Source organism: Drosophila melanogaster, chromosome 2L, assembly GCF_000001215.4.
Source record: "Drosophila melanogaster chromosome 2L".
Taxonomy (NCBI): domain Eukaryota; kingdom Metazoa; phylum Arthropoda; class Insecta; order Diptera; family Drosophilidae; genus Drosophila; species Drosophila melanogaster.
The window spans coordinates 15,034,714-15,058,111 of NT_033779.5; the positions used below are offsets into that span (position 1 = coordinate 15,034,714).

Below are 23,398 nucleotides of genomic sequence, written 5' to 3' on the forward strand. Positions count from 1 at the left end.
ACAGTTATTTATTGGTTTGGGTGTTTAATGTTTATGCCATATTATTACTCTTAGTCTTAATTTGTTTTATTTGTGGGATTTAAGATTTTTAAAACAATTAATGTGCCTTTTTAGAGAAGTCAAATATTTTTAGGCTTAACTTACAGGTAACATTTTTAAATTTCAAGTTCATTTGCTTTTAAAATTTCAGACTCAATTATCAGACATTGTCCACAAATTCGTTTCTTAAAATACAAATCGTTCTTAAAAGCAACAAACATTTACTTCGCATCCCACTCGTGCTGCATTTTAAATGAGAGAATCAATAACCTTTATTCATAAATCAGAGTTTGAATTGTTTATGCAGTTTAATAATTATTAAATGAAAATTTCTTAAAATTTTTTTAAACATGTAAAGGCTTTGGCAATATTATTTTATTTTAAATACTCAAAATTCTTTTTCATTCTGTTATATATATATCAATGCAGTAATTGACCCATTAGTTACAAACTGAAAACGAGGTTCACTGTTCGATTGATTTTATTCGAGCGAGCAAAAAAGTATTTTTAAAGCATTAACAAGTAAATTCCAGATCTTCCTTCCGGTTATGTTGCTAATTTTAAGTCCCAGCCCATCGCAATAACCATTAACTTGCAGCTGGGCACTTGGTATAACAGTTTATAACTCCACGGGATCGAATATCTGTGTACTGTGAGCTTAAAGCTCCGCTTGTTTGGGATCCAAGCCAGCATATTAAGCCCGATTCCAAACTAAGCTCTTGCAGTTAGCGCGCTCAACTCGAACTGAACGGAGGTCCAAAAAAAAAGAAACGAGCAATCCAAAAAAAATCGAATAATTGAAAAATCCAAAATGAACCCACTAGGAATGTTGAGCCTGGGCTTAATGGTGTGCCTTATCGGCGCCTTCAGCCGGATTGCATCGGCCAAGCTGGAGGAGAAGTTCTCGTGGAAGCAACTGGCCTTCGATTGGCCCACTCCGGAGGCCGAGGCGGAGGCCAAGTCGAATGGCCACTACATCGTGGAGAACAACCTGCCGCTGGGCGTGGAGCGTTGGCAAAACAGAATCTTTGTCACTGTGCCAAGGTAAGTAACCAAATTCATAGACAAAAAAAAAAGAGACAACAAACTTACGGTAAGCTGTAGTTAGGTTTTCTTTTTTTTTCTTATTATTTACCTTTTTTGTTGGCTTGGTTTGTAATTAAATGTCAAGCTAGACTTGCAAAATCATCGAGCGTCAGGAGGGGAAACCGGTTTCCTCGCTGGCTAGTTAACTTTATCATTTTTTACCCCATTTGTGTATGTCTATTTTGCATTTTAAATCGTGGTTTCTAAATGCAAATCGTAACATGAGGTTAATTATAAATTAATAAGAGAAAACACATGATCGGAAAATTCTATGGAATATTATGGATCCCATAAAAGGCTAACTAGGTAACTAGTAAACAAAGTCTTTGTGACGTCACCTTTTTGGGATTTACCACCGATGCGCTTATTGGCCAAAAAGCCCCGAAAACCATTCTGCTTTTCGGGAGATATGAGTAATCAAAACAAAATTCGATTTAAAAACATTTCGAAAAATAAGATACGTAAAAAAAGTATATTTTGTTGATAATACAGCATAATTATTTAAGCTATAGTTGCCGTCAAAGTTTTAACTGATAGTGCTAAGATATAAATTAAAACTATAGCTTATATTAGACTATATCCAATCAGTCATAATAATTGCGCAGGTGAATGGTACTTTTTAATGTTATTAATTTGTTACTTGCCAGTGTCAGGTTTAAATGTAATTAGTAACTAAACAAGTCTGAAATGTAAATTTTTTAGTTAATTTATTTCTCCTCATTATTAAATGATCTACTTTCCCTTTAGATGGAAGGCTGGTGTTGCTGCCACACTCAACTACATCGACATTAATTCGACGGAGAAGTCGCCAAAGCTGCATCCGTATCCCAGTTGGGAGGCCAACAAGCTGCCCATCGATGTGCAGCCACAGGACCAAAAGACACCATCCGGTGGACGTCTGGACGCGGACAAGGCTCAAGATGCCGGCATCCAGCTGAAGGACAACTCCACTGTCATTTCCACCTTCCGAATTCAAGTCGACGTATGCGATCGCCTGTGGGTGCTCGATACTGGCTTGGCCGACATCCTGGGCAGTCCCAAGCAGATTACGCCCAATTCAATCCTGGTTTTCGACTTGAAAACAGATACTTTACTGCGCCGTTTCACCATTCCCGCTGATCAGACCAAAGAGGACTCGTTCTTTGCGAATATTGTGAGTATGCATAGGCGTATTATTTAAATTCCAAACTGATCGAATTAATCAATATTTAGGTTGTGGATGCGGACCGCTCGGAGTGCCAAGATGCCTTTGCTTACATTCCGGATTTGGGTGCCTACGGTGTGATTGTGTACTCCCTGAGGAACGACAAATCCTACCGCGTCAAGCACAACTTCTTCCACTTCGATCCTCTGCATGGTGATTTCAATGTGGGCGGCGTGAACTTCCAGTGGACGGATGGCGTTTTTGGGCTGGCCGTGGGCCCAATGAATCCAGATCACTCCAAGGACATTTATTTCCATGCCCTGGCCAGTACCAAGGAGTTCAAGGTTTCGAACCGCGTGCTGCAAAACGAATCACACGTGACCGCTGGCGATTCGTATTACGATTTTAAATACGTTGGTGACCGTGGCATGAATGGCCAGTCCACCGCCGAGGTCTTTGACCCCGAGACCGGCGTCATCTTCTATACGCAGGTGAACAAAGACGCCATTGCTTGTTGGAACATCAAGCGTCCATACACTCCGGACACCCAGGGGCTAATCGATTCCGATTCGCACACTCTGGTCTTTCCAAATGACATGAAAATCGACAATGAAGGCACTATTTGGGTGCTGTCCGACAAGATGCCGACATATTTGTACAAGGAACTCGATCCCTCGGCCGTCAACTATCGTATTTTGATGGGCCAGAACCGCGATCTCATCAAGGGTACACCATGCGAAATGTGATCACTTGGATATTTAAATCTACATGCTGTGTTTATGACGCGGTGCATTTTTGTATTTACATTATGACATTATTGTTTGTTAGTAAGTCAGCTTAATAAACTATTTGAAATGTGATTGATTGGGTATACCATGGTGAGCCTAAGTTAAATGTCGGATTTCAGGAGGTTGTCGGCCAGTTGCACCTTCTCACCGGGCTTAAAGGCGGGCATGCCCAAATAGGGGCAAGTGGAGCAGCGGAAGGCGTCGCCGAGATAACACTGTGCATATAAGAAATCAGTTATAATCGAGGTTAATGCTAACTCACATCGGGGTTAAGAGAACTCACATTTCCACAGCTTGACTTGGCATTCTCGGTGGCCTTCTGGCTCTGTTTTTCAGTCTCCAATTCCTCGGCCAGCCCGCAGGAGCAGTTTTTGCACGCCTTGCGCTTGCCCGTGGTGCTACAGACACGCAGACCAGCCGGATCCGGCTTCTGTTTGTCTTCCTCGTCCAGCAGCTCCTCCTCATCGATCAGTTCCTCATCGTCACCGCTTATCTTCCACACATTGACTGCACTGGCGTTCTTCTTTGCGAATGACAACCTGGCTGAGGATCCTGTCTCGTAGCCAGGCTTCTCGGCGGTCAAAGCATCTGGAGAGTCCTCGCGACAGTTTATGAATCCGGATAGCTTGATCTCCTGCAGCAAACTAGCCGCCGGACCGATGTAGGACACCAAATGCAGTTTGCCACTCGGTTTCAGCATGTGCAGCAGTTTTACGTAACTGTCGGTCAGCTGGGCGCACTCGATCACAATCAGGTCGAAACTGGAGTTGGCATAGGAAGCTGTAATGCATAAACATCACTGATTTTAATCTGCTGACTCACTGGCTAGTCAAAAACAGCACACACACACCGCACCGCACGCAACTTACAAAACGAAAGGCGGTGCACATTTTCCAAAGCCACATCGCCGCCAGTGGCCGCCTTTAGTTGCTCCACGCGCTTGTCCAAGTCGGCGCTGTCCGTCCATATGTATAGGGATTTTTGTAGACCCTTAAAGTTCTCCATTGTGGATGTGTTTCTAGAATATCTCAAAAGTTCAAGCACCGAACGGAACCGATTTTTGATTTCACAAGTTAGATATGGCAATGCACCGAAAATCGAGCGGTGATATCGATTGTACCTGCCTATCGGATTGCAAATGATATTCAGTGATTGTAGATTTTTCCACTTTACACTGTGACTGCTAAAATATATGAATAACTAAGTGTACTCCACCAGATTCGTTTTTTAATGAGTTACAGCTTACATTCTGATACATAATTAACAGCTTTTAGTTGCATATTGTGTGTTTCTGCCACTAAACCTATTTAAACGGTTACATTTAAGCCTAAAGTCGCGAATTATCTTTTAAATTCACCCATGTGTACTTTCCCACGGCCCGTTTTAAAAATGCATGGACAGTTAGACAAGAAGGTTGGTAGTTTGTACCTTGAATTTTAAATGTGGGCGCTCAAAATCGAAGTGTTCAATGAAAATCGATACCTTTCGCATCAGTTAAAAGTATTTATAGATATAAGAAATAATATCTTTAACAGTGATGTGATGGGAATAAATATACAAATGTATTCAGAAACTGCAAAGTTAAAACAAAATATATTAGCTACTCCAAATTGGCTATAAAATAACCAAATGCCCACTGCCATCCAAATCCAACCAACAGTGCTGTGAAGCGACAAACATATCGCCGGTAGGCAGCGACTATCATAAATAAGCGCCTATCGGACTATCGATACAACATCAACATCCTCAGTCGCTTTTTTAGTTGTAGCATATTATAAATATAACTCGAGCGCTAGTTGCAGCCTTAAACAGAAGCCAGCCGCCACTACCGCTAGTCGCTAGTCAAGATCTGCTCGAAACGCTGAAATATGTGTGATTAGTCGTGAATCGCAGCTAGCCGCAAATCCAGCTTGAGCTACAACAACAAAGCCAATCCGCGGTTAAGAGGAAGAGAGTGCGTGAGAGAAACGACAGCTGCTCTGCGTGTGTGTTTGTGCAGCAGGATAACAAAATAGAAAACATACAGCAGCAACAACAACAACAAAAACAGCACCAGCGAACAGTGTATAAAGTGCCAAACGAATTTGCCAAATAGCCAAAAACGAAATAATAGAAAAGATCCAAACAAAATTCCAATAAGTTCAATGCAAGGAGACATGTGCATAAATGAAGAGCTACAGCCAATTTAATTTAAACGCCGCCGCCCCGCCCGCCATTGCCTACGAAACTACGGTTGTAAATCCCAACGGCTCACCCCTCGATCCTCACCAGCAGCAGCAACAACAGAGCCAGGATATGCCGCACTTTGGACTGCCCGGTCCGCAGCCGCCGTCGTCGCAGCAGCAGCAACAACAATTGCAAGTGCACCACCAACAGCAGCAGCAGCAGCAACAACAACAACAACAACAGCAGCATCAACAACAAATGCAGATGTCCTTGCTGCCGGGTCCTTACCGGCCACACATCGAGGAGAAGAAGCTCACGCGGGACGCCATGGAGAAGTACATGCGCGAGCGCAACGACATGGTCATCGTTATCCTGCACGCCAAGGTACGAAAGGATTTCCACTTTTAAGCCGGTATTATCAGGTGCTTGGTCTGGATTTAGTATTCAAGATATTCTAAAACATACAAGGGAACTCCTGAGTCTTAAGTCTTAATTAAATTATTTGAAGCTTGAAATACATTATTTCAATATTACTAAAAATATATTAACCCAAACTGGAGAAACGTAGGATATCCTAACTTTCATTTAAATTAGAAACTTGGTCAGTTTTGTACGTCGATTTCCTAAATTATTCGATTTTTTAGATTAAATAGATTAAATTCAGATTTTCTTTCTATTTCAAGTTTAACGATGTATCCTTTCTTTGAAAATTACTTGTATGCTTTACAAGATATTTATTTTTTTTTTATAATTTAGTTTTAATCTAATCGGTCAGTCCGCAACGCCAAAACCACACCCACTATTTAAAGGTGCTAGTGTTTCCATTGTCCACTTTAAAGTGTTACATTTTTGCGGTTTTTGGCGAACGCAGACATGAAAATGGAATAAAATTGTCGCGGTTGCTTTTAGCGGTGGCGATCTTCAAGCGACGACTGCCGCCAAATGGGAATCCTTCACACTCGACTGCCCGCAAATTGAGCAACGCGAGCGCGGTCCAGTCCGCAATGAAAATAATTGAAATTAATTACAGAAAATTAACAAAGCTGCATTGCTTGCGGTTTTGATATGATTTTCCGATAATCTGGACGGCAATTTGTACTAATTGAATTTTCCCTGCACCATCGTGCGCCTCTGTCTGTCTGTCTGTGTGAATTCCAGGTGGCCCAAAAGTCCTATGGCAATGAGAAGCGATTCTTTTGCCCACCGCCGTGCATTTATCTGTTCGGAAGTGGCTGGCGCCGGCGGTACGAGGAGATGTTGCAGCAGGGCGAGGGCGAACAGGGAGCACAACTATGCGCGTTCATCGGTATCGGGAGCAGTGACCAGGATATGCAGCAGCTGGATCTCAATGGCAAGCAGTACTGTGCGGCCAAGACGCTCTTCATCTCGGACTCGGACAAGCGAAAACACTTTATGCTGTCGGTGAAGATGTTTTACGGAAACGGTCATGACATTGGCGTTTTTAACTCGAAACGGATCAAGGTTATATCCAAGCCGTCCAAAAAGAAACAGTCGCTAAAGAATGCCGATCTGTGCATAGCCAGCGGCACCAATGTAGCCCTGTTCAATCGCCTGCGTTCCCAGACTGTCTCCACCCGTTACCTTCACGTGGAGAACGGACACTTTCATGCGTCGTCAACACAATGGGGAGCTTTTACGATACACCTGCTGGATGACAATGAGTCCGAGTCGGAGGAGTTTCAGGTGCGCGATGGTTACATTCATTACGGAGCCACAGTCAAACTGGTGTGCTCCGTAACGGGCATGGCCCTGCCACGTCTGATCATCCGGAAGGTAGACAAGCAGATGGCCCTGCTGGAAGCCGACGATCCCGTTTCTCAGCTGCACAAATGCGCCTTCTACATGAAGGATACGGATCGGATGTATCTCTGTTTGTCGCAGGAGAAAATCATACAGTTCCAGGCCACGCCGTGCCCCAAGGAGCCGAACAAGGAGATGATCAATGACGGCGCCTGCTGGACCATCATATCCACCGACAAGGCTGAGTACCAGTTCTACGAGGGCATGGGTCCTGTGGCGTAAGTATAGCTTACTTACAACTCAATGGATTAGTTTTCATTTCGTGTTTTCTTCCAGTTCTCCAGTCACTCCAGTGCCAATCGTTAATTCCCTTAATCTCAATGGCGGCGGGGATGTGGCCATGCTAGAGCTGAGTGGCGACAACTTTACGCCGCATCTGCAGGTGTGGTTTGGCGATGTGGAGGCGGAAACCATGTACCGCTGCACAGAGACATTGCTATGCGTGGTGCCGGAGATTTCACAATTTCGAGGCGAATGGCTTTGGGTAGGTTTTCCAATGTAAATCTGTTTAATACGCGCTATAAATTTTACTTTTAATGGTCCTTGCAGGTACGTCAGCCCACGCAGGTGCCCATTTCGCTGGTGCGCAACGATGGAATAATTTATGCCACCGGTCTGACCTTCACGTATACACCTGAACCAGGTCCTCGGCCGCACTGCAATACACAGGCCGAGGATGTGATGCGAGCGCGACAGAACAATAACAATAATAACATCACTAGCATTAGCAACAATAATAACAGCAACAATGCGGGATCGCCGGCAGCCGGCGGTGGCTTGCAACAACAACAGCAGCAGCATCAGGCTCTGCCCTCCATCTCAGAAGTGCAATGGAATAGTCATGGTAGCGGCTTATCCTGAGTGCAGGATTATTGCATCGCACACATATGTATCCTAAGTTATTTATAGTTTTTATCGAAGACCTTAGTTTGTAGATTGACAATTTTTCTCATACTAATTTTCAACCCCTCGTGACGTAAACCAAAATGTGTCCCCTTCTCTCTAAAGTGAATCATACTTTACACATGTATCTAGTGCTAGTTCGGAACCAATAGAATTGTAAATGACACATAAAACTCTGTACATAACTCGAAAAGCTCACTGACATACATACATACATTTGTATGTGCATGAATATACCTTTACACAAAACATGTAATTCTAGTTAAATATACAATTGATGTAAGTTTATAGACGATTTTTAGATGCGGTTGAAATATTTATGATTTTCTTTGCTATGAATTTCCAAAGATCTAAATGAAAAAAAAAAATACTGCGAAATGCATCGGAAATTTTTATTATACACAAGCCAGTAGCCACGCTACAAAAACATTCCATTTCCCTCTTTAGCTTTCTAAAAAGTCGAAGACAAAGTCAAAAAGGGAAAAATTTGTTTCTGTACATACAGTTTTGTTGCATTTTTTTATTAACTTTGGAAATTCGTAGCATTAAAAATCCCAATAAAATATTTTGTAAAATAAAATCGCAACAAGACAAAACAGCGATTTATTTAAGTGTAAGCGAAATGCCTAACATAAATAAAAAAAAGAAATCCCAAATGATGACAAAGAATAATCAAATCATGTCAGCTTATGTTTTTGGTTTAGCGTGATTCTTCTGGTTCACCATTTTTCCTGTGGCCTAAGGTGGAGCGCTGGGGAGGATTGGTTGCCTTAAATTGCTGTGGGAATATTACCCAGTATCGTGTGAATATTTTTAAACAAAACAAGTGCAGCTCTTCCCACGATGGTTTGCCTCAACCCCCTCGGACGGGCCGACTTTAATTATAGTTTGGTCTGGAATTGCTGAACGCGAAGCTAAGAAGCAAATATACATAGATATATAACACTATTGTTTCCGTTTTGGCCAAGTTAAGGAGCAGAATATTCTCACAGCCCAAAAAGCCGCTGCCGAGCTGCTGTGAGAATTTTTACTGCCTTTGTTGAATATTTATGCATTCGTTGCTGCTGCTGTCTTTACAGATTTACAAATTAAGATTCGCAGTTTTGAATTAATTATCGCTCACTTCCGCTCGACGGAATCAGAAGGTGAGCGCTGGCCAAGCATTTAATCTCATCTTGCACTTGGGAGACATATTTCTTATCAGAGTCAGCCAATAGGAACTTGGCTGCAACCCCTAAGATTTTACTGCACCGGGCGATGGGAACGAAAGACTTAAACAACGAACTTTGGTTGCGTGAGGAATCAAACTACTGGCGGCCGCCTGTGTTCATTATGATGGAAAAACCACCACCAAAAGTTCTGGCTCTGGCAATTGGAACTGCAACCTCTTAAGGTCGTCGCCGTCTTATAAGAAGCTGAATATGAAATTAGTTTGGAATTTTTAATGAACAATTCCTTCACATTTCCCCAGGCCCTCTTTCTCCACCACTGTTTGGATAGGCGAGTGCGATGATTGTGGTCGTTTTTAGAAAGGGGGAGACAGCAATTTCTAAAAGTTCTCAGGACTGCTACACAACCTCATACCGTCTACTAAAAAAGTTCATTATCTTGAAAAATCTAAGTCTACCTGCCGTCGTCTTTAGTCTTTAGCTTGCCGTGCCGACTGCTGCCGTTTTTCACACGCTGGGGAAAAATGGAAATTCTCGCAAAATACAATGCGTGGGAAATCGGTGGCGTGGGAGTCAGGCAAGAAAATCAAGGGAAACTATATAATCCAGTCCTATAAAAATTTGTATTCACAAGACTTTGGACACGTACTCCCTTCCATGCGCGGTAAATCCAAAGCCGTAGGTCAAGATTGGTAAATCGATGGCAAAATCGATCGGATTTTCAAAGTTTATAGGGGTCGGTCGTAACCGTTACTTCAACTTGTTTAGTTCCATTGTTGTTACTTAACAAAGATATTTATATAAGACTAATTATTTTATTTATTAATGACTTTAATGAACTATTAACACTTGTGCTTACACAGCATTTTTTGTCTAAAATAGATTGGTTTGTTCTATACGAACCCATTTTCAAGACTTGTCACAAGCATTTGTTCAAGTTAAGTGTTATTAAGTGTCCAAAGTTCGTTTGTTTGTTTCTAAACGAAATGAACTTAAGACATTTAACTACGTGTTTGCACGTTTGTTTGTGTCCGAAGTATAATTTTCTAACCGTTGATCGAAATGAAATTTGCATTAATCCAGGTCAATGAGATGACCTTACCTTCCATCCGATTCTATTAAAAAGACCACATAATTTGTATATAATTTATTAAATAATTGAACATTTCTATGTATTTGATACAAAACGTCATCAGTACAGATATGCAGTTAGGATATACAAAGATATAGATGCAATATGTGTAGATACAAATGCTTATCTAAAAATATGTAAGACCTTTTCTTCATACAAAAACATTGTATTTAATAATTTAACCGGAATGTGCCATAAGAATACCTAAACGTGTAATTGCAAAAATTTATACAAATACAAATACTAAAAACAAAAGTTGCAAGTTGGTTTGGTATAATCGATAGCTGAACAAGACCAAAATTGGAATGAATTCTCTGGGAAGGGAATGCAATTGGAATAAAGGGAGGTGGGTATTAAGTATGATTTAAATCTATAAAGTACTAGGCTTTTATAAGTTATTGCAATTGTAATTTATAATTATTATAAATATTTTGCGTTATGTGTAGGTTTTACTAGTTGGCTCGAATGGTTCGATTTTTGTTCATATTGGTCAACATCAACGAGATATATGAAGTCAGCAGATCGTCCATCTTGTAGCCCAGCGACGTTTCACATAACAATTTCGAGCCCCTAACCAGATTTCCGATGGTCATGTGGAAATATGTATTGCCCGATGACCAATTCGAGATGCGTGTAAATGGATGCGTAACCAAAATGTCCTGAAGTTTTAAAATGTATCATGTTCTTGGTTTATATTGTAATAGATTTATATAGTTTATAGTTCTCACCTTGGTCACTGGATGTATGAGACTCACGCCGTGTTTGTTAATGGCTATCAATAGCATTTCGGGATAATTCGGTTCGGTGGTTTGCTTCACCTCAAAGAAAGCGGAGCCAAAAGTTGGCCATCTGTTCAAATATATTAGAAAGGTAGTTAAAAAAAAAGTCTATAAATATGATTACGTTGAGATACCCACCTATATACAATCTTCAAGAAGGCCACCTTCGCGTCTTCGGAAGTCATGCCCCCATCCTGGTTATAAGATGCAACAATCGATCGTTTCCATTCGCTAGTGCTCTGTATTTTCATAATATCCGATGGAATAAGTTCCCTCAGCATTTGTCTGAAAAGTAGTTTTTCGTTATTTATGTTGTTCTCGATCTTAATTGAATGATCTGTACTTACGGTATGGCCTGCAGTTCTTGTTTATTTTCACCAAAGCGCACACGGAAGACTAGAGCGGCCAGCTTAGCCGCCTCCTCCCTGGAACACTTGTGATAGCCACGCAACAGCTTGGGCAACTCCTGATGATAGTGGAATATAAGATCGGCATTCCGATCCTTGCCTGGCACTGTGTTCGTCCACAGTTTCTTCATGAAGAAGACCTGGTAAGTGAACTGCGGATTCGCTCCATCTCGTATGGGACGCGCTTTTTTAATCCAGTCGGTCAAATGGCGTACGAAATCGAAGAAGAAATCACCTTCGGGAACAGAGATGACCTTATCCGCGATCTTTACAAACAGGGAGAAGCCCTCGCTGGTGCGCAGCGAAAGGCGCTGCGAGATGTTGTTGCAGAAATCCTTCGCTCGAGTGGAGCTGTCCACTTCGAAGGCCTCGTCTGTGTCGTCCGGGAAGTAGACCTTGTGGAAGATCTGTGTGGTTTTATGCTGTATGGCTTCCACCTCCACCTGATGCGGCGGATATTTGCGTTGTCCATGGCGTATAGTTTTCTGTAGTCGATGCATTGAGTCCTGTGATGTGAATTAACAATAGAATAAAGAAAAACTAAAAATCTAAACAGTAAGGTCACCTGTGAAATGGGATGACGCCTGGTGCGCAGGAATAATAGCAATTCCTTGAGCAAACCCTGTGAACAGGCAAACAGTCCCGTGGCCAACCACATCAGCTCCCAGCCCCTCTCCTCGGACATTCGGTTGCGATTGTCCGTTAGCTGCTTCATCAGTTGGCAGTAGATCTCGTCGCGCAGAATTTCGTGCTTCAGAGGTCCATCAAATATGTGATCGGTTATTTCGTTGCCCATCCGCGGACGCTTGGAGGGCAGATCGCCCATATATTTCAGTATGGCGGCAAACGCGAAGCAGGCCTCCTCGGCAAACTCTTCCTTGCTTTGCAACTTGCGCAGCAGCGGTGCCTTAATGGGATCCCGGGAGTAGCGCCACAATTCCTCACTCCGTTTTGAACTCAGAGTGAGTGTTTTCGACATTGTTCGTTTCGGTGGCAAACGGAAGTGATCCAGGGCATACTCCATCAGCGTATGAGGTCGATCCCTTGGTTCCACAGCTCCACCATTGGAAGCCATGCTTAGACGTCGTCCATGATGCGCCTCCTCGATGTTGAACAGGGCCAAAATATCCTGCGGCGGTTTGCTAAGGGTGGGCAGCACGTACACGGTTTCGGCGGGGAAGTCTCCTCGCTCCTGGGAACGATCGCAGCGTCCTATGCACCAGCCGTTGTTCAGTACTGATTCTCCACAGGATTCGTCCTCTAGTATGATCAGATCTCCCTTAAAGAAAGACAGAAAACTTGTTCCATCCGAAGGCGCACGATAGTCCTGCAAGGCTATGACATATTTCGATCTAAAAGCAAATGTAAATATTATTAATTAATGTTCCTACTGGATATGCAGGGGTTCCTTACCGTTTCTTCAGGCCATCTAAGAAGTAGACAACCAGATCACGGATATCCTCCGCATTGGGGCTCTGGAAGGTGAACTCCTCGCCTCGAACAGTGGAAAGGCTGAAAGTCTGGGTGAAGACCTTGTTGGTCTTCTGACTGGACACGGCAGTAATCTCGGGGAAGCTCAGTTCCAACAGCACCTGCTCCTGATCATCAACCACATACACGCCGGTCCAGTTCACCGCAATGATGACATCGTTTTTGGGCAGATTCGGACCGGAGTTTCGATACGCTTCGTAGAAACGAGAAAAGAGCAGAGGCCACTTGTACTTGGCGTAGCTAACTATATCCTCCTTAATTTTCAAGGGTGCGATCTTGTCCTTGACATAGTACGATTTTTTATAGGCCTGCAGAACCAAAGCAGCCCAACGTTCAATGGCCTTGTCCACTCCGCTGAGACAAAAGTCGGGTATAAAGTTGGGCAGAAGGGTAAACAGCCGCTCCATTGACATATCGGTTGAGTATTCGATGAAATATTGCTGCGCAGCTATCATGGCCAAGTCTTCCTCCTTGTCGCAGCGATATTCGCCAAACTTAACGCCTCTCACCACCTGCTGGTAAATAAGATTGGTGGCCACCTGATCGTGTGTGGGTTCGTGCCAAGGTGCAAAGATTTCCTTGCGGAAAAACAGACGCCACGGGGCATTCCGCTCCTGGGCGCCCTGCTCCTTTGCATACTGCTCACATTGTGAGATGGCGTCCATCACGTGGTCCCCGCCACTTCCCAAAGAACTAACTTTGTCGAACAGAGCTATGTACAGGGAAAAACCAAACTGATCTTTGAGACTTATCTTGTCGGACAGTTGATTGCATAGTTCTCGGGCCGTGGTGGCGGAATCAGCCAACAGAGTCTTTGTATTTCCATCCATAAAGGTAATGGGCAGCATGATGGGCTTTTTGGATTTGGTGGCCTGCAACTCCAGCCACGAAGGCGGTTGATTGCGAGTTCCATTGTTGAAAGTACGCTTCAGTCGCTCCTCGCAGTACGGTGCATATCCAGGTGGACCCTCACGGATAAAGGCCCTCAAGTAGTTAACAAACTTTTCCGACGGAGCAAAACATCCGACGCACAGGGATAACAGAATCCAACCTCTGGCATGTGATGATTTCAATGGATTGTTCGTCAGCTGCTTGCATATCTGGCAGTATATTTCGTCACGCAGCTCGGCACGCAGGATACCATGGCCAATGATAAAATGCAGCTTTTCAAGGTTGGAGGTTGGACGGGATTGTAGCCACGATTGGTAGCTATCCGCCGTGTATTCATCATCTTGCAGTCGGCGACGCACATCCTCGCCCAATTTGTTCTTTCGCTTCAACGTCAGGGATACGAGTTTGTGGCGGATCGATCGTGGCTTTTGCTTAAGGAATGCATCTGGATCCAGGCCCATAAGCTGAGCCTCTTGGAACTCCTGAAAGAATAAATGTTAAGCGAACCACTTAAGTATTGCTTTAAGTTTTAACTCACCTTACTCCTGATGAAATTGCGCCCCAAGGTGGCAGTGACCTTGGACATGACCGAAGTGGTGTCCATACGATCCATTGTGTGATACTTCGGCTCCGGCATATCACCTGTAAACCTCAGTATGGTTATCCACAATGCCTGTGCAGCAAGTTGATCGCCTTGCGTATGGAGCGGAAGTAGGGGATGCTTCAAAGCTTTCTTAGCATACTGATGATTGACATTTCCTTGGAAGTAGGTGGCAGCGAATTTCTGGAACTTGAATTCCGATAGATCCTCCTCATCCTCGGATATGTGTATGGGTGCAATGATATCGTCCTGGTTGACGTTTTGCGCGTGAGGCAGATCGTTGAACACGGACGTTTCACGTCCACCATGCGGAGTAGGGGCATCGCTACTGGAATCGGGAAGGAAGTCAAACATGGCCTCCACCAGTTTGCCATCGTCCACCGGCTCCTCCTGTTTGCGAGCTGCATCATTGATAATATTCATATTGACCTCCACTCGACGACGATTCTCCAATTGCTCCTGAATTTCCCGACGCTCCAGCTCGTGCAATCGATCTCGGTAATGCTGCTCGGCAATTTCTCGGGCATGCTTATTGCCACGATGCAGCAGTTCCTGCTCCTCCAGTTTGCGCAGCTGAAGAACTTCGGCAAACTGTTTGTGCTCCAATCGAAGTTTTCGGTAGCGCCGCATGGCAATCATACGCCGCACATGAGACTGGATCTTAATGACGGCCCACATCTTGTGACCATACTCTCTCCTCACCAAATATCCTCGGGCATGGGCTTGCAACCCGACAATGTGGCCCCTCAGATGGCGGAAACGATGTGACAGAACTCTCGAACGGATCAACGCTTGCAAACGCATGTAGCCCACTCGCATGTTCCTGTATCGTTTACGTTGAGCATAGCCCTTCCAGAATCGCTGCACAGTGATAGCAGCAGCTCTCAGGCGTAGAAACCTTCGTCGGTACACCCAACCACGAATGCTGCGCTGCAGAATGAGGATTTTTCGCGTCAGCACGCGATCCCTCTCCTGCTCCAGAAACAGATCGTGGGCGTCCTTGAGAAAGACCTTGGTGTGGCCCAGCTGATAGTCGGACTTGCCCAAAACCACGGCACAAATCCTCGAAGTCGCCGCCTGGCAATCCGTGCGATGAGCTGGTGGAACTCCCGGTATCAGGAAGCGATAACGCTCGACGAACTCTCTGAATCCATGTCGAATGGGATATCCAGCGCGACGGATTCGGATCGTTTCCATCATGCCGGAATATCGCAGCTGACGGCAACACAAGCCGCGGTCAAACATCATTGGCTTCTTCAGCTCGTTGGGTTTGATACAACGAATAAAGAATGGCTGGCAACTGCTGAGCGTCTTCATAAGCGCATCGAGAGATTTTCGAAACTGTGTGGAGAGTGTGGGTGTTCGCTTTCGCGTCTCTGCACCCATCTCTATGTCCTGAGCAAAGATTTGTCGGAGGAACTTGTTCGTACTTTGGCTAACCAAATGCAATAGATCGGGACTGAAGGTGTCCCGGTTTTTATCTAGAAATCCTCGTGTGTCGTAGAACACCACACCGGCAAAGTGATTCAGTCCAAAGCTGGTGTTGATATCCGACTTGGGCTTCAAATAGTTCTTGTGCGATCCATGGGTTTTGTGCAATTTGGCCAGCATCGTCTGATCCGTGCCCTTGGGAAACCGGGCCTCCTCATCGATTAAAGCCATAATATTGAGCTGCTTAATAGCTATCAAGTCGAGCGCATCCTGATTGTCTACGAACTCAATGTGTTGCCAGTTGATGGCCTCGTGGTTATACTCTTCCTGCTCAAGTTTAAATATATGCTGCACGAAGAACTGCTGCAGATTCTCATTGGCATAGTTGATGCAAAACTGCTCAAAGCTATTCTGATCGAAGTTCTCAAAACCAAAGATGTCGAGAACTCCGATGGCATTTCGGGATGTGCCGCGCGGCTTGAAAATTGCCGTATTGATCTTTCGAACGATGTGCACAAACATACGTCCGTATATGCCTTTCACAAAGGCATCGCGCACATCCACGGATTGATCGCGCGACAGAGTTGACACCACGGTTTCTCCATGAGCAAAAAGTGTTCGACGTGTTAGAGCATCAATTAGCGGCTGAATGGGAAGTCCAAGTAACCCGGCCACACGCTCCACATTTATGTGTTCCGGTATTTCGGTAGCATCCAGATTATCCACCACAGTCGCCTTATATTTGATGTTGCCGCAGTGGAGAAGGGCAGCAAGGAGTTTAATTATCTCCCAGATTTCCTGATCGGAGAAGAGCAAAACCTTCATGGCAGATCGAATGTCAGAGAATTCGGCGGCGTCATCGCGTCCCTCGCAGGTTATGCTATTACCACCAGTCAGATATCTATAAATTAGTAAATTAAATCAAAATCAATTATTGTTTCCATTAGTTGAAGGCATTTACTCACTTGTAATCAGCAGCCATGCCAAGATCGAGACGACTCTTCTCATCTGCCGACAGTCCGGCCAAAATGCAGTAAAAGACATGATAATTTCGTTCGCTATGATTTTGGGAAACAATTCGCGACTTCTCCAGCAGGTACTGTTCTATTTTGGCTCCCTCGATCACGCCATTGGCGCTAAAGTGTATATCTATGTATTTGCCAAAACTGCAAAGAAATTCATTTGATTATTAACCGATCATGTGGTGAAGATTCTATGGATTCATTATTTACCGCGATGAATTATCATTTCGAATGGTTTTGGCATTTCCGAAAGCTTCCAAAATGGGATTCGCTTCAAGGATTTGCTGTTCGATCCATGAGTGTTTGCCACTAATCGCAGCCAGATACTGCAGGATCAACTTTGTGCTCTCCGTCTTTCCAGCTCCAGACTCTCCGGAAATAACGATACACTGATCCTGGCGATATCGTTTCATATGCGCATACGCATTGTCGCCAATTGCAAAGATATGCGGCGGTAGCTCACCGATTTTCCGCTCCTTATAGAGCTTGATCTGATCACCTGTGTAGATGGGCAGAATCTGGTAGGGATTAACGGCAACAAGTATGGAGCCCGTGTAAGTCTGAAATTATAAAAGTTATAAGCGTTCAATATCATATATATCATATAACATATTTAAGTTTATAGAAAGATAACGGCTGCCGCCGAATTGATTACTTTATTCTTTCAATTTCTTATAATTGGAGCACGATAAGAAATTGAAAATCACTTAATATTAAATAGGTAAAGATGACGCAACATAATTGAATGTTAACGAGCTAATTTCCTTATGTTTACCTTCAATGTTTTTAAGAAACATGTTTCCTTCTAGTGATTAACTTTAAATTGGTATAGGGGCAATCCATTAAAGTGCCTTTCTTTTGAATTCTATGTATTATAAAGATCAACTTACGTATATCAGATTCTCCTTGTAGCGGATGAGCAGATTCCGCAAGATGCCAGCCTCGTGCAGATCACCCAGGGATATCATGTCCTCCACACCCTGAACGGAGGACGCGTGCATGGCCTTGATGCGGCGCTCGGGTGCCAGCCACACCTCGTCGCCATCGTCATCGCGCACCTGGATGCGACGACCCTCGGCGGAGACGACACGTGCTCCAATGGCCACATCGAATTCTCGCCCAGATGCGGGCTCTATCCAGATGTAGTCACCCTGTCGATTAGAGGCGCAATTACAAATTTCCGATTTTTAACCATTTTACGATTTTACAATTTGACATTCAGTTCTTTACGAGGCAGCCGCATTCGGTTGCCATGGACATGGGTGCCATAAAGACTATGGGCTGTTTGTTGTAAGAGTCACTTGAGCGGAACGCAACAAATATAGTAATACCAGGGACAGAAATGGGCAGTGCACAGTGATGGGCGGAATTGGATGAATATGCAAAGGTTTTACGTAAAAACCTTATAGAGAAGGTCTAGAACAAGGAAGTTATTATAACACTAATAGCTAGCCAATTATCATAGAACAATTTAAGTCAGTTAGAATGTTATTTAATGAAATAAGATTGTAGATCTGAATGCGTATAAGATTAGTTAGATTAGTTAAAAAACTAAACTATGCAAAAATAAAGTACTTTGATAAGACTGCAATGAAAATATATATATATTTGAAAAATACCATCAACCTGTTGCTTTGCCCCATTCAAATATTCCCAGCCACCACTGTTCGTAGAGCAATGGTAGTTGAAGTGAGCCATGGCGTGGAACTTCCGCTTTTTTGCTTCTGTTAGCTGGTGCTCATGGGGCGGGGAAAGGTGAGATAGATGGAGTGGCTCGATAAGAGGAGTGATACCTCCACTGCGGGGGCTAATGGTGAGTGAAATACTTACACGTGTTACGATCACCATGTTCGTCGTCCTTCATTTACTGATCCTGTGTTGGCATCCAGGGACAATGGCCCGTTCCTTTTCGCTGCTGCCGCTTGGGTTATATTCTTCTCTGCCGAAAGAGAGAACAAGTGGAAGAGTTGGCCATGAGCAACAATAACAAAATACGAGTTAGCGCCTGCGGCAACAAAAACCGGCTTCGAATAGTAGAAAAAATTAAGGTGAAGTTTACGGTAAATTGAAAGAATTCACAACTTGTCGCTGTCTTCGTTTGTGGTCCGTCGTCTTCTTTTTGTTGTTCTTGCTATCAAATCGCTTTCCTAGCTCGAGGTAAACGTCTTTCTTTCCTCGATTTGGCCAACACACTCCAGCCAACAGCCAGCAAAAGTGGCAACTCATTAACAACACAAAATCAACAGCGAATTAGTCATCAGGCTTAAATGCATTCATAAAACTCATACTTTCGATACTTCTTTTCTTCTTAAACTAAGGGAAAACAGCCCGATCCAAACGAATTGATACGTGACCGAAAATCCTATAAAAAAAGTAAATAAACCTTTACACCTTTAGACATGCAAAAAAGGCCATCCAACTATTTTCACTTTTTGAGCTTCGGTCGCTTCAAACAATCAGTTTTGGCCACAAGAACCAACCGAAAAAGAGGGTCTAACCGAAATCGAAGGTCTCAATGAGCTGCGTTTGTTATGCAAATTGCTTGGTTTTCATTGAAAAAATTTACTTTCATTACTTTGTACGGCCTGGCAGTAGCTAAACAATGTTTTCGATTTAAGGCGATAGAAAACTAAACCATCTTCAATTAGATATTTACGAAAAGAAATTAGAAATGTGTTGCGCCACTGACAGGTTATCGTTGGTGAAAATTCCACCTTTAAATATGATCTTTAGAACTAAAGAAAATAAACATTGCAATTATAGTAACCAGTTTTAGCACCGGATTACAAGTGAGCAAATGAGCGCTGATTACAGAGTCCGATTACAACCATAATTCTTTAGTTTAATCATTTAATCTAGAGAATTCCGGAAAAACTCATCTAATCAACATGTAGATCGGCTTTTTTAAGCGAACTACTTAATTTCCGAAACCAGTCATGAATCAGAGTTTCAAGCTGGCGTCATTTCCCAGTCGGTTGCCATCGAAGCCGCCTTTCAATTGGACACCCCATCCATCATTTAGCACATGGACTAACGGCTGCCTCCGCACAGGTATAGTATAGTGTGGCATGGTATCAGCCGTAGTGTAGTTACTCATTGGGAGGCGTCTCTCCTCTCCACGGTAATTGCAACATGCCAGACAAAAAAAAAAATAAAGCAGCAACAGCTACGGAGCAACCAAATTTAGTGGCACACGGCGGCACGTATACTCGTACACATACCAGTCTGGTTACGCTCTGCCGGTCAAAATACGAGTCTAGTGCACATAGGGAACCCATCTATCCGCGATCCACACTCGAACCACAACCATATAGCGACCTCAATTGTCGGCTGGAGTTCAAACATTTAACTAAGACATACATACATGTATTAAGTAATATTGCTCAATACTCGTTGTCCTGTTATCAGCACCCAATTTAATAGTTTAATGCCCTCATTGTCATCTAAATCCCCTCTTTCCGCAAGTACTTAACTGTAGAACGCGGAAAAGGTTTCATTTATTGGGAACTCTATTTGTATCTTAAGGATTGCTTTTTAGGTAAACGTATCTATATTCGTATTTTAATCTTTTTTTGGTACTCAATCCACAACTGTTTTCAAATTGAAGAGAGCACTTAGACTAAGCACAGTCATGACTGAATTATTTAAAAACGATTGCCTAATTGCCGTACCTGCTGTTATCAGAATTTCCCTGCAGTGCAAGTAGCGATAAGAAGCGAAACATCAAACAAGGTGTAAATCGAGGTGTGAGGCAGACATTTGTATCTCTGGGCATGACCAAAAACGATTAAAAAACTTATAGAATCGAGCAAAGAGCGTCTAAGAATTTCCGGCTCTGCAGATTTAGCATCGAATGGTAGTGATAGTGGACTCAGTGACGAACGATTGGCACGTATCTAAGTGCATATATATGGTAACCATATGTATGTATATGTACTGCATGTATATATGTCTATAAGTAAGAGAGTGCGTTTTTAGTGAGTGATCCAAAAGTTCATCGAGAGTCATTAGTGAAAGTTCGTGTGTGGCAGCCACGTACAATTACGGTTTATGCCATCTACTCTACACTACATACAGACACTCGGCCATATATTATCTATAAACATATGTACATATAAAAGTATGTATGGCGTTCATACCAATTGTTTAATACAACCACTTTTTGTTCACTTTGACTTTGACACTTGACATCATGTTGTTGTCATCTTTGAGCAATTTGTGGCATAAAAACATTTCCTATCTGAAAAATTCATATTCGTCTTATTTTACAAAAAATGCAATAATAATCCTATAAGGTTTCACTTTACTTATACGTTAATTGGAGCACTTTAGTTAAACCCATATTGTTTTATTGGTCACTTGAATTATAGCTCTCAAGATAATATGGCTAATAATAAATCCGTAGTAAAGTCTATGGAATGCGAACGATTCTTAAATTTAAGAGCAAATGCACTTTTTCAATTCATTTGAACATTTATAATATTACTTATTTTACAAAAATATTGATTATATGTTGCCTTTAGACCTTTTCAAATTTAAATTATAAAGTGTTTGTTATTAATGTGAACTTGTAAATGATTTAAATTTAAAAAACACCGTTAGTTGTAGAATTTTTTTTTAACTTTTTCCATAATTACTAGCATTGCTAACAAAATTCTTTTTCGCAAAACTTCGTTTGTTGTTCACACAATTTGCTTCTGGTTTAACAACTGAAATCTTCTACAAAATTTAACGACTCACCAGCGACAACAACAAAAATAAAAAATGGGCAAAGTATTATGTTCATTTTTTTTTTATTATGTATTTAGAGAAGACCTTAAAAAAGTTTCACCAAACAAACAGAAAGTCGCTGCGTGCGCGAAAGCCCCCAGCAACAACAAAAACAAAAACAGCCCAACAACCCAAATGGAAACGCAAAAAAAAGGTTGAGATGGGAGAGAAGAAACAAAAACCGGCTAATGAAAAGCGTTTATTTGAAAAAGGGTTTTCCAATTGTCCACACACGAAATGTCCCGTTGTGCAACAGCAAAAACAACAAACCGGACAAACAAGTGTGCCTGCGTTTTTGTTGTTATTGTCAATTTCAGAACTCTTGACCGCTGAACTGCAAGAAAAAGCAGACGCTTCATGATCGATTTGTATTTATGCAAATTTATGTAAATGGGATATACAAATATTTAACTTGAATGTTTGAAATTTATAAACAATTAATGATAGTACACTCTGATTAGATTAGATTTACACAGTAAAAGTATTTCATATATGTATATTTTTCATAATCATAATGATAGATTATAAAAAAAAACGTTTTCAACTGATTAATAAAACACACTTAGTCACTGTTTTAAGGTTTACGCACGTAATTCCATAAAAGACTATTCAAATCATTTTAAATTGACATCGTTTATTTCTCAGTGTGGAAGCCTGGTTCAAGCTCAAGGAGAATGAGAGGGAGAGAGCGCACTGTCGAGAGCGGGTGGGAAAGGTACGTGGCAGAGGGGGAGACGGTAGCAGCACCCTTGAATGTGTTGCACTGTGAGCCGCTCTTTACGCATCTCTCCCTCTCGCTCGCTCTGCAGCTCCTCGGCAGGTGTACCTGTCCGTGTGTGCGTGCGAGAGAGCGGGGCTGCGCTTGTAGTGTGCATGTTAGTACCGTTCTAGCCAACGAAACCTGAAGCGTAGCTATTTAATTTGGTCACTCGCCTAAAGCAATAAAAATGCAATGCAGCCACGTCTCCGTCTGGAAATGCAATAAAATCGATGATGTTACACTGAACCGATGCTGTGACCCTTGTCATTTTCCCCACTGGCTTTTCTAGCCACAAACAGACACACATTTACACAGACCGCTTGGCAGGGTTAATGCACTCTTTTCTTTTAGTTTCGTTTCATTTCTTTTCTTTTTTCCAATCACTCTCTACCTTAATTGCCGCCTCAGAATTTTGCACTCTCCGCTTTTCGGTCACCGAATTCGAATTCTAATTGGAATCGCTCTCGCCACGACCGTTTAATTAACACTTTTCCAGACCCGTCGAAAGCGGGATGTTCTTTTTCAAAAACAGGTTACATAAATAGGTCACGCACCAGCAGTCGCAGGAATAGAGCAGCGCGCCGAAAGTCCGCTTTTCCAGCACAGTTAAGCCGAGCAACAGGTGGATTACAGACCACTGATCATTTTGGGGCTGTGCGATTTGTTTATTGTTTTTCTTTTCGCCGAGAAGACAAGACTTGAAGCGAAAAATAACAACCGATAAACTGATCAATAAGAGTGACCAGGTGGTGGGGCCAGTTGCGAATGGCCTAAAAAATGCGCGGATTACTAATCGTGGTATGCTAACGAGTTAACATTACAGTTCATTTGAAAACCGCTTATATGGTCACATTGCCGCGTAAGCAGTCCGATCGATAGACTTCCGATAGCATCGATAAAAATAAGCATTACTTACCCAAATTTATCGACCTGCCTAATTTCGGCGCGCATTTCAAAATATCTGTCATAAGCTATTGCATTTTTCAAGAAATATCTTT

General features: G+C 42.7%; 4 protein-coding genes across 9 annotated transcripts; 2 read left to right on the forward strand and 2 right to left on the reverse strand.

Annotated features, from left to right (window-relative positions):
- Positions 1-680: 680 nt before the first annotated feature.
- On the forward strand, positions 681-3,128 carry yellow-c. Of its 2 annotated transcripts, none has more exons than NM_001299018.1 (3): positions 681-1,083; positions 1,873-2,278; positions 2,338-3,128. In NM_001299018.1, the coding sequence occupies exons 1-3, from the start codon at positions 851-853 to the stop codon at positions 3,013-3,015; spliced, it is 1,317 nt and encodes a 438-aa protein (NP_001285947.1). In that variant the 5' UTR covers positions 681-850; the 3' UTR covers positions 3,016-3,128. The 2 variants fall into 2 exon arrangements, with proteins under 2 accessions (NP_001285947.1, NP_523570.3); NM_078846.3 differs by having other exon boundaries at positions 759-1,083.
- CIAPIN1 (Cytokine induced apoptosis inhibitor 1) lies at positions 1,580-4,148 on the reverse strand. Its single transcript, NM_080199.3, has 4 exons — positions 3,927-4,148; positions 3,341-3,837; positions 1,862-3,272; positions 1,580-1,807 (listed from the first exon to the last, which is right to left on the reverse strand). Exons 1-3 carry the CDS (start codon positions 4,060-4,062, stop codon positions 3,159-3,161), a joined length of 747 nt encoding a protein of 248 aa, NP_524938.1. The 5' UTR covers positions 4,063-4,148; the 3' UTR covers positions 1,580-1,807; positions 1,862-3,158.
- Positions 4,149-4,774: 626 nt separating this feature from the next.
- On the forward strand, positions 4,775-8,621 carry Su(H) (Suppressor of Hairless). 2 transcript variants are annotated; one of them, NM_057520.4, is made up of 4 exons: positions 4,775-5,607; positions 6,382-7,262; positions 7,321-7,528; positions 7,594-8,621. In NM_057520.4, exons 1-4 carry the CDS (start codon positions 5,224-5,226, stop codon positions 7,903-7,905), a joined length of 1,785 nt encoding a protein of 594 aa, NP_476868.1. In that variant the 5' UTR covers positions 4,775-5,223; the 3' UTR covers positions 7,906-8,621. The 2 variants fall into 2 exon arrangements, with proteins under 2 accessions (NP_476868.1, NP_001285948.1); NM_001299019.1 differs by having other exon boundaries at positions 7,594-8,304.
- A 1,628-nt stretch (positions 8,622-10,249) lies between these two features.
- On the reverse strand, positions 10,250-23,149 carry ck (crinkled). 4 transcript variants are annotated; one of them, NM_078847.4, is made up of 12 exons: positions 22,955-23,149; positions 18,701-18,804; positions 17,761-18,021; positions 17,081-17,430; positions 16,814-17,014; positions 14,355-16,749; positions 12,848-14,298; positions 12,000-12,786; positions 11,375-11,940; positions 11,166-11,312; positions 10,977-11,097; positions 10,250-10,907 (listed from the first exon to the last, which is right to left on the reverse strand). In NM_078847.4, exons 2-12 carry the CDS (start codon positions 18,716-18,718, stop codon positions 10,701-10,703), a joined length of 6,504 nt encoding a protein of 2,167 aa, NP_523571.1. In that variant the 5' UTR covers positions 18,719-18,804; positions 22,955-23,149; the 3' UTR covers positions 10,250-10,700. The 4 variants fall into 4 exon arrangements, with proteins under 4 accessions (NP_523571.1, NP_723895.1, NP_001285950.1 ...); NM_165099.3 differs by having other exon boundaries at positions 18,701-18,809; NM_001299021.1 differs by having other exon boundaries at positions 18,701-18,809; positions 22,792-23,149.
- Positions 23,150-23,398: the final 249 nt, after the last annotated feature.

Bases quoted from the DNA above. Each gene is read 5' to 3' on its own strand.
- yellow-c (NM_001299018.1), top strand. From the start codon at position 851: ATGAACCCACTAGGAATGTTGAGCCTGGGCTTAATGGTGTGCCTTATC. The intron at 1,084-1,872 runs GTAAGTAACCAA...CTTTCCCTTTAG, and splicing joins ATCTTTGTCACTGTGCCAAG to ATGGAAGGCTGGTGTTGCTG. The intron at 2,279-2,337 runs GTGAGTATGCAT...ATCAATATTTAG, and splicing joins ACTCGTTCTTTGCGAATATT to GTTGTGGATGCGGACCGCTC.
- CIAPIN1 (NM_080199.3), bottom strand. From the start codon at position 4,062: ATGGAGAACTTTAAGGGTCTACAAAAATCCCTATACATATGGACGGAC. The intron at 3,838-3,926 runs GTAAGTTGCGTG...TATGCATTACAG, and splicing joins TGTGCACCGCCTTTCGTTTT to CTTCCTATGCCAACTCCAGT. The intron at 3,273-3,340 runs GTGAGTTCTCTT...TTATATGCACAG, and splicing joins CCAAGTCAAGCTGTGGAAAT to TGTTATCTCGGCGACGCCTT.
- ck (NM_078847.4), bottom strand. The intron at 16,750-16,813 runs GTGAGTAAATGC...ACTAATTTATAG, and splicing joins GGCATGGCTGCTGATTACAA to ATATCTGACTGGTGGTAATA. The intron at 14,299-14,354 runs GTGAGTTAAAAC...TTATTCTTTCAG, and splicing joins GCAATTTCATCAGGAGTAAG to GAGTTCCAAGAGGCTCAGCT.